Genomic DNA, 21,916 nt, shown 5'->3' with positions numbered 1-21,916 from the left:
AGTGAAGTTGAGATCTTTCTTGAAAGATTCAGGATTGAAAATACTTAGTCTTCAAGAAAATTCTATTCTTTATTATACCAATTCAGATCTATTTAAGGATCTCTGGGGCACATTGAAGTTGCTAGGATTTTGAATAAGACAGAAATGTTCACAACTGAATGGATTCTGCAATCCTCACAGTTCCCTCTCTGCTCCTCTAAAGGAGAATTATCTCAATTGAATACTTCTATGCCTATCCTTATTTCAATATTATTTTCATCTTTCTACCCTTTCATTGTTTTCATGTTGACCTTAAACCTTCTTTAGCTAGAAAGGCAACAATGGTTTATTAGTACTTGTAACGAAAAAGAGAAAGAGAAAAAAATACTTCTTTATGTAGGCACTTTACTTTTATTCCTTTTGTATATATATACATATATATATATATATATATATATATATATATATATATATATATATATATAATTAAAATATTGAACTCAATGTCCATTTCAATCCAATTAAATTAAGAAGGAGATCTAAAGTGTTTTCTCCTTTGTGGGATCTTTTTCTCTAGGATTATGCTGAGAAGGAAAACACAATAACAAAGGCTTTAGAAGACCTAAAGGCCAACTTCTACTGTGAACTATGTGACAAACAATATTACAAACATCAGGAGTTTGACAATCATATTAATTCATATGACCATGCTCACAAGCAGGTAAGTGATGGATGTAAAAGACTAAAATAAATATTCTAAAAATGTTTGATATTTCAAAGCATCAGTAATAATTTATTTGTTTTGCCTATACTTTTTAGAGTATGCACACATGCATACACAGACCAAATTTGTATATTTGTCCCTTTCTTTGAGAGCAAATCTTGAGAAAAGTTTTGAATAATAGGTAAAATTTCAATTTGGAATAATTTTTAGTAAAAACAACAAAAAGAATGGAAGGGAATGTCTAAAAGAATAGCCAACAAACACAGCAACAACAAAAAAGATTACAATGCTTCCACAGTGAAGATACATTTCATAAAAACTGGTATTCTGAAAATAATTGTCATTGGGTTGAAGATGGTACATTTTCACAAATCCAGTAATTTTTAAAAATGTATCTAATCAATCATATTTGTCAAATGAAAATTGGTTTTCATAATGATTTTTGTTGAAAAGATCTTATATGAGCATTACTTTTGAAAAATGAAAGAAAAATAACTTAGAATTCTAAGTAACATCCAAAATACTTTAGTTTTATGATGTCTAAATATATAAAATATTTATTATCATTTTATATCAATTTGCCCTTTCCTATTATTTGTAAATGACTATATTGAATTTAGTACCAATGCTAAATGATGATATCCCTTAGATTGTGTTTCAAAACAATGATTGTGATTGGTAAAAACTACTAAATATATATTTTTAGCAATGTTTAGTTAGTTGATTCCAAGACAAATTCCTTTTAGGATTTTATTCTTATAGTTGTCCTTGTTTATTGTATATGACCCTACTCTTACCTCCTGAAAATATCCAATCACTTAATAATACAATTACAGATTATAACTCTGAAACATATCAAAATTCCACCCCCTTCTCTTTATCTACTTGGCTACCATATTACTTCAGATCCTCATTATCTGGTCTATTCATTAGCCTGTTTATTAGTCTTATCTTTAGTCTCTCCCAGATCTAATACAGCCCACCATAGACCTATAAAAATAATAACCCTAATGCATAGATCTAAACCATGTCATTTCCTTGCTTAATAGACTTTATAGCTTCCTCCTTATAGCATTGATTAAAACCTTTTTTTTTTCTGTATAATACTTTTCAAAATCTGGCTCTAAATTTTTGACTGCTGTTCAGCCATTTTTCAGTCATTTTTAACTTTTTCTGACCCCATTTGCAATTTTTTGGAGAAAGATATTAGAATGCTTTGCCATTTCCTTCTCCAGGATATTTTATAGATAAGAAAAACTAAGCAAAAAGGTTTGATTATTTTCCGAGAATGACATAATTAGTCTCTACAGTCAGATTTGAATTCAAAAAGATAGGTCTCCATTATTCCTAGCCCAGTGTTCTATCTGCTGCATCAACAAACTGTCTTAATCAACCTAAAAATAATCATTTCTCCAACAACTATGATCAAGGATAAAAATATTTACTGTAAGGAAATCTGTCTTCTTTTAACCTATATTGTATTCATCTAAGTCAATGGTTTCTAGATCAACAAAATCCATTGTTTATGACATCAAGGCTGTTTCTTTGTTTTTGCTTATGCATGTATGACTTTAGTAATACTTTAAACAATCTACATGTAATATATATTTGAGCCAACTAACCATGATCTTTAAACAAAATTATATAGTGAGGATAATCAATTATTACAAAACTGTCAGGAATGATTAGTCAGTTAAAAATTATGTCCCAGATGTTTTGGTAACTATTATTATAGCATGGCTGCAGTTTTCTCTTCACTTAAAGTTACATAGAAAGTAAAAAAATGAGGGGAAAAGACCTCCCAAAGACTTACTAGATATCTCATGTCTTTTTTTTACACAGTAAACATTTACTGAATTTCTATGTAATTTAAGACACTCCTATAAGGAGAACTTCCCTAGTTCCAACTTAGAAAAATAAGCTTTGTTAAAGTTTTTATTTCTTTATTACAAAAAAAAATCACATCATTTTCCTATTTCAGGAACATTATTGTAATCTTTCCTAATGTCATTTTATTATTCAGTTCATATTTAATTAGTATTTTTAAAAGTCTATAGTATTACATATTCATTACTCACTTTGTGTCGCATCTGTATGTCTAGGTCTATTTGCTCCAAAGAATACCAGATTTTAATGCGCAGAAAGTGCACAAATTATTCTATCAACTCTTAAATGGTTTATAATTATACTTTATTTAAAAGCCTACAGAGAGATAGCATCTTATTCACACACACACACACACACACACACAATCCTATTAGAGACAAATAAATTACACTTTAGTTGTAGACTATTTTTTAAGCTATGCATACCTTAATACTTAATTTATGATAAAAATCCTTTAGGAAATAACGTAAAATGAAGAGTCAGAAATGAGACACATTTATTAGAAAGGGAAAAAATGCATTGAAAGTAAAACTACTCTTCTGTTATACTTCATTATATTTCAATATTTTTCAATAATTGTAAACAGTATCTATTCAAAATGTTCTATTAATGAGATTTATCAATTTTTCAATGAAATAATTTCTTTGTTTCAGAGAAAATACATATGTTATGCATTGTTGGTAAGCCATACAAATTCCCTGCCTTTTATCTTAACAATAGTATTACATAGGGAAATCCTAAATTCCCATGACCATAAATTGCTTAAGTATTTCTCTATCAAGGAGACATATTTGAAATTCAACCCAGATACTGTCATAATAAAATACTGCCTTTTACAAACAGGCAGTGAGTTCTGTATGAGGAAAAAAAAAAGTTTACACTCAACTGCTTTCAAACTGATTCACTTTCCTCTGGAGTGAAACACCAGTGAATCCATTCACCTGGCAACTTATGGGCAATTCAGAGTTATTTTCCCTGCAAGACATTTGCCACACTGATGGTATCTTGCAATATTTGGACATGTGAGAAAATGGAAAAACGAAGATTGCTTTACTGTAGCTGCTTCACAAAATTCTTAACTTTTTCTCTTCAAAAATCTTTGATGTGATTGAAATACTTCCCACAGGGCATTAAGTGACCTTCATCCATAAGTTCAAAATTCAAAGCATTGACCTATTTTGTTCTTCCAAGGAGGAGGTCAAGATCATGTCATTTTTTTCTTCTTCAAAATCAAGTATTTCTTTGGGAACTTACATATAGAAATGGAGTGATTTTATGGAAATTTTGGAAATTCCTTAAAGCCTATGTTTAACAATCTAAATAAATAGTTTTGATTTTTCGATTTGGGTTTCTAGTTTCCTAATACATTTTCATCCAAATATTAAAATAACAGCAGAAACCCACAAAAAATAAAATCAGTTTTCTACAAACAAGGGCTCTTTTGATGCTATATTGTTACTTCTAGCTATCCATACTCTGCTAGAAAATTACAATGAATTTTTTTCACTGGATATTAGTTTTTATATCTTTGTGAGTTCTTTTTTTTTTTTTTTTCTGAGACAATTGGGGTTGTCACTTGCCCAGTTAAGTGTTTGAGACCATATTTGAACTCAGGTCCTCCTGACTTCAGGACTAGTACTCTATTCACTGTGCCACCTAGCTGCCCCTCTTTGTGCATTCTTTAATGAATAAGATGTTTCATTTGTCCTATATCAATGAATTGATAATCTTTGTGTCTTTTTTAGGCTAGGATTGGGAATATAATGTGGCCAATCCCATGGTTTTTTAATTTAACTTTAAAAATGTCACTGATTTTAGTAAAATATAAAAGGTATTTAAGAATTCTGGTATACAATGATTCACTGAATCACTAGTAAAATATTTATTTTATTTTGTTTGTCACTACTAGTTAATAAAAAAATTAATTTTAGAGATAGAACTAGAAGGGACATTCCTAAATGAATGTTATTCCTGTGGAGTACACAGGAGCAGGGGAAACTCATTCTCTGTCTCTCTGTCTCTGTCTCTTTCTCTCTGTCTGTCTGTCTCTCTCACTGTCTCTCTCTCTCTCTCTCTCTCTCTCTCTGTATATATATATATATGTATATATATACACACATATATATGTACATATATATCAATATGTGTGTATGTATGTGTGTATGTGTATATGTCCATATATGTATATTATACATATACACTCTCCATAAACGCATAGATATATACAGATAGAATATTTAGACTTGTCTATACATTCTATCATTGATCTATCTATATTTTTCAATATATGTACTTTTAATCAAGAAGACATGCATTGAAATCCTTCTTCTGTCAATAAAGTATTTATATAGTACTTCCCTCACAAGATTGCTGTGAGTAATAAGATATGACACATAAAATATTTTCATACAAAAGAAGGTAAAAATAAAAATACTGATTTCTTTCACAAAACAAAAAATTTCATATAGAGGAAATTAGATTATAATGAATATTAAAGGTAACTAGCTTTCTAAGGGAAGAGAAGTCACTAAAGGGTAATAGCCTGAGGGTTTTATGGAAGGAGTAAGGAGAAGCTTTCATTTGCATAATACTATTCTATTTCTTAACTACATTACCTCAAAAAGTTTGAATAATCTTATGAAGCAGATAGAATAAAGAATAAAGATTTTTTTTTCATTTTACACATAAATAAACCTTCAGAAGATAAGGGATGAGATTTTCTTATCTTATAAATATTCTTTTAACAGCCATAACAAGAAGTCCTCAAATCCTTCTAAACAACTGTTCACAAAAATGTTCTGACCGAAAATAGTATTTTATTATTTTTATTGACAAAAAAAAAATTGGAATAAACAAGCCAACCAATAAATGGTGCATGATTTACATTTGGCTTTAAATTTTTAAATAGCCTATAAATAAATCTAATAGTCCATATTTTGGTAACACAAAAATAAAATGAGGTACATTGTAAAAACATAAGCTAGCAGAATCAGAAACACTGTCTTTCTGCTAAAGTACTTCCCACCTCATTCTGTATATAGGAACAAATCCTTTCTATATTTGCTGATAAGTCCAAATAAAATGATTTTTTTCTGTTCTAGAATTACTAATTGTGTTTCACCTGAACAAATTTCCTTATAAATAGGACTTGCATGTGAAAAGAAATGTTGCAGGGATCCAATCCAATCCCCTCATTTTACACTTGAAGAAAATAAGGCCCACAAATTTTAAGACATTTGCCAAAAGTCAAATAGGCAGTAAAGATCTGACAAAAATTTAATCCCAAAGCTTCTGTCTCCAGAGCCAGGATTTTTCTAACATATTACATCAGTGATGTATGCACATTCCTTCCCCAATTTTCAATTCAATAAACATTTACTAAGCATCTACTATATGCCAGAAAAGTCCCTAGAAAATTCTGTCATATCTTTCTTTGACTTCCCAAATCCAGTATTATTTAGTTTGAATAGAATGGTGAGAAATGGAAGGAGAAACAAGGATTTTCTATTGTTTAAGTCAGGGTAGAGATGAAAAAACTTCTAGTTATTAAATGACATGTTTTCCCAGAGTTCAGGTCTACAAAGTGCAGATCCTTCAATTTTAATCAGGTTAGTTTTTTATTATAATGAGAAAAAGGGAATTGGTCAACGTCCACTTCTAGATTTACTTATCTTCGTCTTTCAAAAATCTATTTTTCTTGGAAGATCATGCCACATGACTATAGGATTATTTGAATGAAAGAATATTTGAAAGGCAATGTGAGATAATGACCTAATTTCTGGGCCTTGAATCAGAAAGACTTGGGCTTAAATCTTATCTCACATATATATCCCTGGACAATTTTTTGTTTCCCTCAACCTCAGTTACTTTAGGGTTTTGATTTTCATTTTTTATGGAAAGTAAGGATAAACCAGGTAAAAATTATTTCATAGGATAGATGAAAATTTCAAATAGATAATATAAAGTGATTTGTAAGCCCATATATGTGTGTATACACACATACATACACATACTGATCCTGTTTGTTTGGCTTTGTGGTTGGATGGATATCAAATATATTTGTATGTATATACACATACACATATCTATAAATGTCAGTAATTATTATTGATAATTTTCATCTATATAATTATCAAAACATTATTGTATATTATAATATCAAGAAAAATATTTATCCTTTTTTTCCTGGAGGTCAGAATCTAATTTAATCATTCATTAATTCATGACACAAATATTTTATAATTTATTATTTGTAAAGCATTTTTGTCTTTTAATTCTAAAGCTACTAGCGCAATGCCTGCCATGGAGGCCCTTAAGAAATGCTTATTGAATTGAAGTTTGATAAGTGCTATGGAGGATATAAAGAAAAATATGACATGTCCATTATCCTATTTTTCCTCATCATCTGTTTTTTTATTTCTAAGTTTACCATCAAAAGGGTAATTAAAAGATAACTGGCTTTAAAGTCAGTAAGAGTTGCTTTTAAATCCTGCCTCTTAAACATACTAGATGTCTGATCCTGAAGGAGACACTTACCCTCTCCAAGTCCCAGGCAATTCAGGACTATAAGCTTGCCTAGTACAAAACAGTTGCTGAATGGAGAAAGGTTAACCAACCAAAAATAAAATTAGTCTGGAACAAAAGAAAACAAGTAAATCCAAGTCTAAAATTTTCATAAATATTTCTTTTTTAGAATGTGGGAGAATCTATAGAAAAATAAAAATATAATTTTGTCATATATTTATATCCTTTCAGAATACATTGCTCACAAGCACATATGTTTCAGTCATTAGAAAAAAATGAAGTAGCATTTCAAAGTGAATTTAATTTATATTAGAAGCAGGGACATTATTTGGTGGAGGAGAACTGTCATATCAAGAAATATCCAGATGGACAAAAACTTCAAAGCAGTTGTATTCATGTTTTATGTAACTCAGATATAAAATTTAAAATTTCCAAGAGACTTTATAATCTAGTAGACTCTTCTCATCTCTGTTTAGGGATTTAAAGAACAATTTATACCTCTTCAGAGAACTGCAGGGAGCTAAATTATCTCTGGCATTTTACAGCTTACATTTTATTTGCATAAAATTGTTGATTTTTAAAGGATTAAATTTTGTTCTTTACCCAAAGGCCAATTCTTATTATGTCTATGAAATCTGGAGCAGTGCTGGAGCAATTCCAAACAGTAGCTTTCAGGTGATAACTGACACTGAGTCTCTCCTATACCTACTCTCCACCCAGCCTTACCACATCAAGCTCTATATGTGTGTATGTGTGTGCTGGTCTTTCTGTCTTTTGCCCTTCTTCCCTCCCTCCACTTTAATTCTCTCTCTCTCTCTCTCTCTCTCTCTCTCTCTCTCTCTCTCTCTCTCTCTCTCTCTCTCTCTCTTCTCTCTCTCTCTCTCTCTCTCTCTCTCTCTCTCTCTCTCTCTCTCTCTCTCTCCATTTCCCTCTACATTTTTAGAAAAAAGTAATTTTTCTTTTATAATTTAGATCAACTCCCAATTTGGCACTCACAAATTCACAAAATAATTGTAGTATCTATGTATAGTCCTATCTAATCAGAATTAAGCAATTATCAAATGAATAAGGGTTGTGCAGATGGTCAGTTCAGATAACTGAGGCCAAGAAAGGGATTTTGATATTGTAAATTCACCATAATTACTAGTTTTTACTTTATAATGATTGCTATACACCTTTCGAAAAGACAGAAAGTATTATTTAATAATTACTCCAGCATTATAGACATGAATTCATTATGAACTCTTAGGAAATTAGTATTTTATTAGATAAACCAACTATGTGAGATAAAGATTTTATATTAGTTCTTATTTTAATTCTGATATTAAATAGCAAATAGATTCGGCATTTGCATATAGATAGTAAAAGGGGGGATTGTTTATTCAATAAATTGCAGATCTCTTATGTATAACTTGTTTTTCCTTTAATAATAACAACTTGTAGTTTTCAGAACTGATCCTATTTGTTTGGCTTTGTGGTTGGATGGATATCAAATTTTATCAAAATCCCTCTGGGATAATGGTTTGAATCTCTCTGATTATAGTTCTAAAATATTTCAATTAAGAATGGAGAGATCAGTTCATAAGATATGAACGTACTTGCTTTTTCCACAGCTCCTCCAGCAATTTAAGTTTTCCTTTTTTGCCAATTTTTATACTTTTGAATTTCTTTAATTTACATTTCCCCTATTATTGGTAACTTGGAAGATTTATTATAGCATGTATTTTCTCTTTTGAAAATTGCCTATTTGTATCTTTTCATGATTATGATAAGGTTTGAGAAAGCATTTTGCTTTATTTTTTTTTTAATATTTATTTTAATATGCATTGCTTTATGAATCATGTTGGGAAAAAATCAGAACAAAAGGAAAAAAATACTATGAAAGAGGAAAAAAAACAACAGAAAAAAAGAAGGGAACATAGCATGTATGGATTTATATTCAGTCTCCATCATTTGTTTTCTTGATGCAGATGGCATTTTCTGTTCCAAGTCTATAGGATTGCTTTGGATCATTTAGCCATTGGCAAGAACTAAGTCTTTTATAGTTGATCATTGCACTTTCTTAATATTATTATGTACAATGTATTCCTGGTTCTGCTTGTTTTACTTAGCATCAATTCATATAAATATTTCCAAGCCTTTCTAAAAATCAGGTTATCAGTTTTTTTATAAAATAATGATATTCCGTTACCTTCATATACTACAACTTATTTAGCTATTCTTCAATTAATGGGCATCTGCTCATTTTCCCAATTATCTAGTTACACAAAAAGAGTGGCTACAAACACTTTTTTGCACATATGGATCCTTTTACTTTTTTTATAATTTCCTAAATTTACCGCCTCAATAGTGGCAGTGCAAAGGGTATGCACAGTTTTATAGCTTTTTTGACTATAGTACCAGAGTGTCCTCCAGAATGCTTGGCTCATTTCATAATTGCACCAAAAATGCATTAGTGTCCCAATTTTACCACATCCCCTTCAACACTTGTCATTATTTTTTTCCTGTCATCTTAGCAAGTCTGAGAGATATGAGGTGGTGTTTCAGAGTTGTTTTAATTTGAATTTCTCTAATCAATAATAATTTAGAGCATCTTTTCATATGACTATAGATGGCTTTAATATCATCACCTGAAAATTTTCTGTTTATATCATTTGACCTTCTATCAATTGGGGAAGATTATGTATTCTTATAAATTTGACACAGTTATCTATATACTTTAGAAATGAAACTTTTACAAGAAATACTGGCTGTAAAGATTTTTTTCCCAGCTTGGTATTTCATTTTTAATTTTGTTTACATTTGTTTTGTTTGTACAAACTTTTTAATTTAATGTAAGCAAAATTGTCCATTTTGCCCTTCATAATGTTCTCTAGTTCTTCTTTGGTCATAAATTCTTCCATCCTGCAAAGAACTGATAAGTAATCATGTACCCATTTTGCTCTTATTTTTGAATGAAGTGTGAGATGTAGATCTATGTCAAGTTTCTGACATTATTTTCCAATTTTCCTAGCAATTTTTGTCAAATAGTGAGTTTTTATTACAAAAGCTGGAGTTTGAGAATTCATCAATTATTAATTACTATAGGCATTAATTATTGTATCATGTGTATCTAATCTATTCCACTGATTCACCATTCTATTTCTCAACTAGTACCAAATGGTTTTGATAACTGCTAATTTATATTGTTATTATAGGTTTGGTATTGCAAAGCCACCATGCTTTGTTTCTTTTTCATTAATTACCTTGGTATTCTTGTCATTTTATTCTTCCAGATGAATTTTGTTATTATATTTCTAGTTCTTTAAATAATTCTTTGGCAGTCTGAATGGTATTATACTGAACATGTAGAGCAATTTAGGCAGAATAATCATTTTTATTAGGTAACTCTACTTGTGAGCAATTGATATTCTTCCAATTTTTTAGATCTGATTTTATTTATGTGAGAAATGTTTTATAATTGTGTTCATATATTTCTTGGGTTTGTCTTGGAAGGTAGGCAACCAAATACTTTATTTTGTCTATAGTTATTTTAAATGGAATTTTTCTTTCTATCTCTTGCTGTTGGGCTTTATCAGTAATGTATAGAAATGCTGATGATTTGTGTGGGTTTATTTTATGTCGTGCAACTTTGCTAAAGTTGTTAATTGTTTTCAGTAGATTTCTGGTTGATTTTCTAGGATTCTCTAAGTATATCATCATATCATCTGCAAAGAGTCATAATTTTATGTCTTTATTGACTATTCTGATTCCTTTATTTTTCTTTTCTTATTGCAAAGCAATATTTTTAATGCAATATTGAATAATAGTGGTGACAATGAACATCCTTGTTTCACCCATGATCTAAAGGGGAATGCATCCTTCCATTAAAGTAATGCTTGCTGTTGGTTTTAGATAGATACTGCTTATTATTTTAAGAAAAGATTCCTTTGTCCCCATATTCTTTAGAGTTCTTAATAAGAATGAGTGTTGTATTAAGATTGAGATTGTCATATGATTTCTCTTAGTTTTATTATTGATATGGTTGATTATGGTAGTAGTTTTCCTGATATTGAAGCAGCCCTGCATTCCTAGAATAAATCCCACTTGATCATAGTATATTATCTTTCTGACAAATTTGTTATTTGTTAATATTTTATTTAACTTTTTTGTATCGATATTCATTAGGGAGACTGCTTTATAATTTTTTTCTGTTTTGGCTTTTACTGGTTTAGAAATCAGTACCATATTTCTGTCATAGGAGGAATTTGGCATGACACTTTCTTTATCTATTTTTCCAAATACTTTACATATTGTAGGTCTTAATTGTTCTTTAAAAGTTTGGTAGAATTCCCTATTAAATTCATCTGGCCTTGGAGATTTTCTCTTAAGGAGTTCATTAGTGGTTTGTTCAATTTCTTTTTCTAAAGTGGGACTATTTATTTTTTGTTAGTTTGAATAATTTATATTTTTGTATATATTCATTCATTTTGATCAGACTGTCAGATTTGCTGCTTTATAGTTGGGCAAAATAGCTCCTAATTATTACTTTAATTTCTTTTTCATTGGAAGTAAGTTAACTCTTTTCATTTTTGATGCTGGTAATTTGATATTTCTTTACTTTTTGTAAACAATTAAACAAAGGTTTATGTATTTTGTTGTTTTTTGTTTCATGAAACCAACTCTTAGGTTTTTAGTTGCATATTTTCACTTAATTTCAATGTTATTATGACAGAAATTAGGCATGGACCCACATTTAACACCACATACTAAAATAATATCAAAATGGGTTCAAGAATTAGGCATAAAGAATGAGATCATAAATAAATTAGAGGAACATAGCATAGCTTACCTCTCAGACTTGTGGAGGAGGAAGGAATTTGTGTCCAAAGGAGAACTAGAGAACATTATTGATCACAAAATAGAAAATTTTGATTACATCAAATTAAAAAGTTTTTGCACAAACAAAACTAATGCAAACAAGATTAGAAGGGAAGTAACAAATTGGAAAAATATTTTTAAAGTTAAAGGCCTCTGATAAAGGTCTCGTCTCCAAAATATACAGAGAATTGACTTTAATTTATAAGAAATCAAGCCATTCTCCAATTGAAAAATGGTCAAAAGATATGAACAGATAATTTTCATATGATGAAATTAAAACTATTTCCACTCATATGAAAGAGTGTTCCAAATCACTATTGATCAGGGAAATGCAAATTAAGATAACTCTGAGATACCACTATACATCTGTCAGATTGGCTAAGATGACAGAAACAAACAATGATGAATGTTGGAGGGGCTGTGGGAAAACTGGGACACTGATGCATTGTTGGTGGAGTTGTGAAAGAATCTAACCATTCTGGAGAGCAATCTGGAATTATGCCCAAAAAGTTATCAAAAAGTGCATACCCTTTGACCCAGCCGTGCTACTACTGTGCTTATATCCCAAGGGAGTACTAAAGAAGGGAAAGGGACCTGTATGTGCCATAATGTTTGTGGCAGCCCTTTTTGTAGTGGCTAGAAACTGGAAAATGAATGGATGTCCATCAATTGGAGAATGGTTGGGTAAATTATGGTATATGAATGTTATGGAATATTATTGTTCTGTAAGAAACGACCAACAGGAGGAATACAGAGAGGCTAGGAGAGACTTACATCAACTGATGTTGAGTTAAATGAGCAGAACTAGGAGATCATTATACACTTCAACAATGATACTGTATGAGGATGTATTCTGATGGAAGTGGATATCTTCAACATAGAGAAGAGCTAATCCAATTCCAATTGAACAATGATGGACAGAATCAGCTACATCCAGAAAAGGAACACTGGGAAATGAGTGTAAATTGTGAGCATTTTTTTTGTTTGTTTTTCTTTCCAGACTATTTTTACCTTATGAATACAATTCTTCCTTTGCAACAACAACAACAACAACAAAATTCGGTTCTGCACATATATCTTGTACCAAGCATATAAGATATTTAATATGTATGGGAATGCCTGCCATCTAGGGAAGGGGATGGAGGGAAGGAGGGGAAAATTTTGGAACAGAAGGGAGAACAAGGGATAATGTTGTTAAAAAAAAAATATATATATATATATATATATATATATATATATATATATGCATATGTACAGTCAAAAATGTTATAATTATAAAATTAATTTTAAAAATTTCAATTTTATTAATCTCCTTTATGTTTCAAAATTTCTAATTTGGTATTTAATTGGGATCATGTATTTGTTTCTTATTTTTCTATCTTTTTTAGTTATTCATTGTTCCCCTCTTTCTCTATTTTATTCATGTAGCTATTTAGAGATATAAAATTTTCCCTAATAATTTCTTTGGCTTCATGCAACAAGTTTTGGTATGTTGTGTCATTATTGTCATTCTCTTGGATGGAATGATGGATTGTTTCTGTGATTTTTTGTTTGATCCACTTGTTTTTAGCATTAGATTATTTAATTTCCAATTGGTTTTTGGTCTGTTTTTCTCTGGTCCTTTACTAAATATAATTTTCATTGCATTATGGTCTAAAAAGAAAGCATTTACTGTTTCTTCCTTTGTGTGTTTGATTGTGAGATTTTTTTTTTCCCCCTAATACATGGTCAATTCTTATGTAGGTGACATACTGCCAAGAAAAAGGTGTATTCCTTTCTGTCCCTATTTAACTTTCTCCAGAGGACTAACACATAGGAGTTTTCTAAAATCCTATTAATATCCCTAGTTTCTTTCTTGATTATTTTGTGGTTAGACTTGTCTGATTCTAAGACAGGGAAATTGAGGTTCCCCATTAGTATAATTTTGCTGCCTATTTCTTCCTGTAACTGGCTTAAAATCTTCTCTAAGTATTTGACTGCTCTACCACTTGGTTCATATACATTTAGTTCATTGTTTTTGGTACCATATATCAACATGTATTTTCCTTCCTTATTTCTTTTAATTAGTTCCGTTTTTATTTTTGCTTTGTCTGAGATCAGAATTGCTAATCCTGTTTTTTTTTTTTTCCACTTCAGTTGAAGTATAATAAACTCTGTTCCAGTATTTTGCTTTATACTATATGTGTCTCTCTGTGTCAAATGTGTTTCTTGCAAACAACATATTTTAGGATTCTTTTTTTTTAATTCATTCTGCTATTTACTTCTGTTTTATGGAAAAGTTCATTCCATTAGCATTCAGTTATAATTACCATTTGTGTATTTCCCTTCATCCTGTTTTCTACTCTGCATACACTATTGTTGCCTCTTTTACTTTATTCTTAATTGATTTTTTATCCATCTTACCCACTACCTTACTTTCTATCATCCCTCTTCCTGCTTTTACTAAACCCTCTCAACTCCTACTTTATTTTTTATCATGCCTTCCCCTTTCTCTTACCTTTTTATCCTGTTGCTTCTGCCCTCTTTTCTATCCTCCCCTTCCCTTTTCTTTCCTCTTTCCTCTTTCTCCTCCTACTTCTTCATAGGGTGAGATAAATTTCTAAACCCAAATGAATGATTAAGTGCTAAAACTGATGAGATCAAGCTTCAGACAATACTCATTCCCCTCCCTTCTTTCTCTCTATTGTAATGTATCTTTTTTCATTTGATATAATTTGTTTCATTGTACCTCCCTTTTCCTCTTCTCCCAGTACTGCCCTTTTTCCATCCCTTCATGTCTTTTTCTTTAGTATCATCATATCTGAATCTATTCACAGCCATTCCTTCTGTCCATAAGATGCTTCTCTTTCTGCCCCAGTAAGAGATACAGTTTTCAAGAGTTACAGATATTTTCATCTAGGAAATATATACATATATATATATATATATATATATATATATATATATATATATATATATATATATATATATATGTATATATATATATTTTTTTTTTCCCCTATTTATCTTTCTTTTCTTCTCTTGAGTCCCTGTGTTTATAGATTTAGTTCTGTTCTTTTCAATAGAAATATTTGAAAGTTTCTTAATTTTTTGAAGAGCTATTGCCTCCCTTGAAAGATGATGCTCAGTCTTACTGGGTAGTTAATTCTTGGTTGCAGCCCTATGTCCTTTGCCTTTTGGAATATGGAATGATGATTTACTGTGATTAAGACCCTCCCACCCACTTTTCCAGAATCTGTTTGAGCTGGACTGAACACTCTTTTCTCCCCAGTGAGACTAACCTTTCTTGATTTTTTTCCAATCTATCTTGAATTGGAGAGTAGTTTCATTCTATCAAATTCTGTGTTTTTGAGGGAAACTGGGAGAGATCAAGGAGTTTACTGGCTTTGTTCTACTATCTTGGTTCCACCCTCAGAAATAGTATTTTCCTTTAAAATATTTGTTTTTTTCTAACTTTTTTCTTATCTACAATTATTAGAAAAAGTAGAGCAATGTTCAAATGGCTAATCACCATAATTAGTATCTACTGATTTCTTTCTTTTCCCTCAGAAAGGATGAAGGCATGAAGATGTCTACTTAAAATTTGGGAAATACATTTAAAATAATATTCTCTGTTATATTTAGGCTATTCAGAAGAAAGATGAGGTTAAAAAAAAGAATTAGTGGTTTAATTCTCATATTTGGTATTATCTGCAAAATACCTTAAATATTACCAAGACGTGCCAAAAGGCTGGGATCAATCAGGAGTCAGTAAGTTTATTCAGCATATGCTTTTTTGGGGGAATGCTGAATCAAGAAGAAAGCATGCATTTACCATTCTGGATATCTTGTATAAAAGGAAAGAAAAGCTGCCTGAGAAATTGCATTCTGAAGCTTAAAAGAAAAGATGATTTTGAAAGAAATGGATTAAAGTGAATATAGAAGATTATTAATGCTTATATTTGCCTGAAGAAAGGTAATTAGAGTAAAAGTGGAGATAATGTGCTGAAGTAGAAAAAACAATATTTTTTATCTGAATTGGATAGAGGTTAGAGTATAGACAAAGGTGATGATGTTTTCCTTTTTTTTTTTTTAAATAATTTTTATTATATATTTTTTTATAATATTATCCCATGTATTCATTTTTCCAAATTATCCCCCTCCTCCCTCTATTCCCTCCCCCCGATGACAGGCAATCCCATATATTTTACTTGTGTTACAATATAACCTAGATACCATACATGTGTGTAAATACCATTTTCTTGTTGCAAAATAAGCATTAGATTCCGAAGGTACATGTAACCTGGGCAGACAGATATTAGTGCTAATAATTTACATTCATTTCCCAGTGTTTCTTCTCTGGGTGGAGCTACCTCTGTCCATCATTGATCAACTGGAAGTGAGTTGGCTCTTCTTTATGTTGAAGATTTCCACTTCCATCAGAATACATCCTCATACAGTATTGTTGTTGAAGTGTACAGTGATCTTCTGGTTCTGCTCATTTCACTCAGCATCAGTTGATGTAAGTCTCTCCAAGCCTCTCTGTATTCCTCCTGCTGGTAATTTCTTACAGAGCAATAATCTTCCATAACCTTCATATACCATAATTTACCCAACCATTCTCCAACTCATGAACATCCATTCATCTTCCAGTTTCTAGCTACAACAAAAAGAGCTGCCACAAACATTTTGGCACATATATGTCTCTTTCCGCTCTTTAGTATTTCTTTGGGATATAAGCCCAGTAGTAGCACTGCTGGGTCAAAGGGTATACACAGTTTGATAACTTTTTGGGCGTAGTTCCAAATTGCTCTCCAGAATGGCTGGATTCTTTCACAACTCCACCAGCAATGTATTAGTGTCCCAGTTTTTCCACATTATCTCCAACATTCATCATTATTTGTTCCTGTCATCTTAGCCAATCTGACAGGTGTGTAGTGGTATCTCAGAGTTGTCTTAATTTGCATTTCTCTAATCAGTAGTGATTTGGAACACTCTTTCATGTGAGCGGATATAGTATCAATTTCTTCATCTGAGAATTGTCTGTTCATATCCTTTGACCATTTATCAATTGGAGAATGGTTCGGTTTCTTATAAATTAGGGTCAGTTCTCTATATATTTTGGAAATGAGACCTTTGTCAGAACCTTTGCTTTTAAAAATATTTTCCCAGTTTGTTACTTCCCTTCTAATCTTGTTTGCATTAGTATTATTTGTACAAAAACTTTTTAGTTTGATGTAATCAAAATCTTCTATTTTGTGATCAATAATGATCTCTAGTTCTCCTCTGGTCATAAAATCTTTCCTCCTCCATAGGTCTGAGAGGTAGACTATCCTCTGTTCCTCTAATCTATTTATTATCTCCCTCTTTATGCCTAAATCATGGATCCATTTTGATCTTATCTTGGTATATGGTATTAAGTGTGGATCCATATCAAATTTCTGCCATATTAATTTCCAGTTTTCCCAACAGTTTTTTCCAAATAATGAATTTTTATCCCTAATGTTGGAATCTTTGGGTTTGTCAAAGATTTGATTGCTATAGATGTACCCTTTTTTGTCCTTTGTATCTAATCTGTTCCACTGATCTACCGGTCTATTTCTTAGCCAATACCAAATGGTTTTGGTGACTGCTGCTATATAATATAGCTTCAGATCAGGTACACTTAGACCACCTTCATCTGAGTTTTTTTTTCATTAGATCCCTTGCAATTCTCGACCTTTTATTCTTCCATATGAATTTTGTTGTTATTTTTTCTAGGTCATTGACATAGTTTCTTGGGAGTCTGATTGGTATAGCACTAAATAAATAGATTAGTTTGGGGAGTATTGTCATTTTTATTATATTTGCTCAGCCTATCCAAGAGCACTGAATGTCTTTCCAATTATTTAAATCTGACTTTATTTTTGTGGCAAGTGTTTTGTAATTTTTCTTATATAATTCCTGACTTTTCTTTGGTAGATGGATTCCCAAATACTTTATACTCTCAACATTTGTTTGGAGTGGAATTTCTCTTTGTATCTCTTGCTGTTGCATTTTGTTAGTGATATATAAAAATGCTGAGGATTTATGTGGATTTATTTTGTATCCTGCCACTTTGCTGAAATTTTGAAGTATTTCTAGTAGCTTTTTAGCAGAGTCTTTGGGGTTCTCTAAGTATACCATCATGTCATTTGCAAAAAGTGATAGTTTGATTTCCTCATTTCCTACTCTAATTCCTTGAATCTCTTTCTCGGCTCTTATTGCCAAGGCTAGCGTTTCTAGTACTATATTGAATAGTAATGGTGATAGTGGGCAACCTTGTTTCACTCCTGATCTTACTGGGAAAGGTTGCAGTTTATTTCTATTGCATATTATGCTTACTGACGGTCTTAAATATATGCTCCTGATTATTCTAAGGAATAGCCCATTTATTCCTATACTCTCAAGAGTTTTTAGTAGGAATGGATGTTGGATTTTGTCAAATGCTTTTTCTGCATCTATTGAGATGATCATATGATTCTTATTAATTTGATTATTAATATGGTCAATTATATTAATAGTTTTCCTAATATTAAACCAACCCTGCATTCCTGGAATAAATCCTACTTGATCATAGTGTATTATCCTGGAGATGATTTTCTGAAGTCTTTTTGCTAATATCTTATTTAAGATTTTAGCATCAATATTCATTAAGGAAATTGGTCTATAATTTTCTTTCTCAGTTTTCGCTCTACCTGGTTTAGGTATCAGTACCATGTCTGTGTCATAAAAGGAGTTTGGTAGGACTCCTTCTTCCCCTATTTTTTCAAATAATTTATATAACATTGGGGCTAATTGTTTTTTAAATGTTTGGTAGAATTCACATGTGAATCCATCTGGCCCTGGGGATTTTTTCCTGGGGAGTTGATTAATAGCTTGTTCTATTTCTTTTTCTGAATTGGACTATTTAAGCAATTTGTCTCCTCCTCTGTTAATCTAAGAAGCCTATATCTTTGGAGGAAGTCATCCATTTCACTTAAGTTATCAAATCTATTGGCATAAAGTCGGGCAAAGTAACTCCTTATTATTTCTCTAATTTCCTCTTCATTGGTGGAAAGATCCCCCTTTTCATTTGTAAGACTAACAATTTGATTTTCCTCTTTCTTTTTTCTGATCAGATTTACCAAAGATTTATCTATTTTGTTGGCTTTTTTATAAAACCAAATCTTGGTTTTATTTATTAATTGAATAGTTTTTTTACTGTCAATATTATTGATTTCTCCTTTTAATTTTTGTATTTCAAGTTTAATTTTTGGTTGGGGGTGTATAATTTGGTCTTTTTCTAGCCTTTTAAGTTGCAAGCCTAATTCGTTAATCTTCTCTTTCTCTATTTTCTTCAAATAAGCCTCTAAAGATATAAAATTTCCCCTTATTACTGCTTTAGCTGCATCCCAAAGATTTTGGTATGATGTCTCATCATTGTCATTATCTTGGGTGAAATTATTAATTGTTTCTATAATTTGCTCTTTCACCCAGTCATTCTTTAAGATGAGATTATTCAGTTTCCAATTACTTTTTGGTCTATTTACCCCTAAATTTTTACTGAATGTAGCTTTTATTGCATTGTGATCTGAGAAGAAGGCATTTATTATTTCTGCCTTCGTACATTTAATTTTGAGATCTTTATGTCCTAATATATGGTCAATTTTTGTATAGGATCTATGAACTGCTGAGAAGAAAGTATATTCCTTTCTATTGCCATTCAGTTTTCTCCAAAGGTCTATCATACCTAGTTTTTCTAATGTTCTATTTACTTTTTTAATTTCTTTCTTGTTTGTTTTGTGGTTTGATTTGTCTAAATCTGAGAGTGCAAGGTTGAGATCTCCCACTATTATGGTTTTACTGTCTATTTCTTCTTGCAACTCTCTTAACTTTTCCTTTAGAAAGTTAGATGCTATACCACTTGGTGCATATATGTTTAGTATTGATATGGCTTCATTATTTATGCTACCTTTCAGCAGGATATAGTTTCCTTCCTTATCTCTTTTAATTAGATCAACTTCTGCTTTTGCTTGATCTGAGATAAGGATAGCTACCCCTGCTTTTTTGGCTTTACTTGACGCATAATAGATTCTTCTCCAACCTTTTACCTTTACTCTGTATGTATCTCCCTGCTTTAAGTGTGTTTCCTGCAGACAACATATTGTAGGGTTCTGATTTTTGATCCAATCTGCTATCCGTCTCTGTTTGATGGGAGCGTTCATCCCATTCACATTTACAGTTAAAATTACTAATTCTGTATTTCCTGCCATCATATTATCCCCAGATTATGCTTTTCCCTTGACCCCCCTGATCCCTCTCCCCGATATTTAATTTACAGACCCCCCTTGTGACGCGCAACCCTCCCTTTATTTTAGTATCCCTCCCCCCTCCCTCCAAGTCCCTTCACTTATTCTCCTTTTCCTTTTCCCTTTTTCTCTCCCCCCTTTTAATGAGGTTAGAGAAAATTCTCTGAAAAACAAATATGTTAATTATTTACTCTTTGAGCCTCTCCTGATGAGAGTAAGATTCACACAATGATTCTCCCCCTTACTAAATTCCCTCAGATATTGTGTATTTTCTATGCCTCTTCATGGGATGTAGTTTCCCTCTTTTTATCATTCCTTCCCCTTTTTCTGAAACGACCTCCTTCCCTTTACTACACCCCCCTTTTTTTCTTTTATATCAGTAAAATCAAATTATCCTTGAGTACTTTTTATATACCCACAACAGAGTTACAGTTCTCAAGGGTTCTGTGTACCTTTTTCTGTGTCTCTTCAATCTTGTGGATGTAGATCAAATTTTTTGTTTAAGTCTGGTTTTTTTCTTAGAAACATATAGAATTCCTCTATTTCATGGAATGACCATCTTCTTCCATGGAAAAAGATGCTAAACTTAGCTGGGTAGTTCATTCTTGGTTGCAGTCCTTGATCTTTTGCCTTACGGAATATCAGGTTCCAGGCCCTTCTATCTTTTAATGTGGAGGCAGCCAGATCTTGAGTGACCCTTATTGTGGCACCTTGGTATTTAAATTGTTTTTTTCTAGCTGCTTGCAAGATTTTCTCCTTTGTGTGGTAATTCTGCAGCTTAGCCACTATATTCCATGGTGTTCTTTTTTTAGGGTCTATTTCAGAAGGAGTTCAATGAATTCTTTCCACATCTACTTTCCCTTCTGTTTCTATTATCTCTGGACAGTTCTCTTTGATAATTTCCTGTAAAATAGAATCTAGGCTCTTTTTTTGGTCATAGTTTTCTGGAAGTCCAATGATCCGCAGATTATCTCTCCTAGATCTATTTTCCAGGTCTATAGATTTTCCCAGTAAGTATTTGACGTTGTTCTCCAGCTTCTCGTTTTTTTTTTTTTTGTTTTGTTTGACTGATTCTTGGGTTCTCTGTGAATCATTCATTTCTATTTGTTCCATCCTGACTTTTAAGGAGTTATTTTCTTCTTTCACAGTTTTTAGTTCTTTTTGTAAATGCCCAATTTCATTTTTAAATGAATTATTTTGCTCTATTGAATTTTTTTCCATTTCCCTAATTTTTTTTTGAGAATTATTTTCTTTTTCCAATTCAGAAATTCTATTTTCTTGAGATTTTTTTATCTTTTCCAATTCAGAAATGCTACTCTCCTGTGATTTTTTAACCTTTTCTAATTCACAAATTTTGTTTCCTTGCATCTCCTATGAATTCTTTATTTTTTCCAACTCCAATTTCAGGACGTTGTGATTCTCTATCATTGCTTCCCTTTCCTTTCCCCATTTTTCTTCAAAATCTCTTAACTTTTTAATAGTCTCTTCTAGGAGATAGTTATGTGATGGGGGGCAGGAATCGTTCCCCTTTAGGTTGTTATCTGCTGAATCTTTGCTGTTAACTTCCTCGGGGTTGGATATCGCTCTTTCTCTGTGTAGAAGGAATCTATAGTTTTCCTGGCTTTTTTGTTCATATTTAAAAAATCTTTTGGGG

At 31.3% G+C, this 21,916-nt stretch overlaps 1 protein-coding gene across 2 annotated transcripts in view; it reads left to right on the top strand.

The window, feature by feature from the left end:
- ZNF804A (zinc finger protein 804A) overlaps positions 1 to 21,916 on the top strand; it is a 427,656-nt gene that overhangs the window by 340,696 nt on the left and 65,044 nt on the right. The window contains exon 2 of one of the 2 annotated variants that reach the window (XM_074302925.1): positions 557 to 700. The exons of the other annotated variant lie outside the window; for it this stretch is intronic. Within the exon in view, the coding sequence (XP_074159026.1) occupies positions 557 to 700 (144 nt within the window). The remainder of the gene's footprint in view (positions 1 to 556; positions 701 to 21,916) is intronic. 2 annotated transcript variants of the gene reach the window in all.

This window comes from Sminthopsis crassicaudata, chromosome 3, assembly GCF_048593235.1.
Source record: "Sminthopsis crassicaudata isolate SCR6 chromosome 3, ASM4859323v1, whole genome shotgun sequence".
NCBI classification, from domain to species: domain Eukaryota; kingdom Metazoa; phylum Chordata; class Mammalia; order Dasyuromorphia; family Dasyuridae; genus Sminthopsis; species Sminthopsis crassicaudata.
The sequence above is the reverse complement of the archived record's forward strand: the minus strand, read 5'-3'. Positions and strand labels throughout refer to the sequence as shown.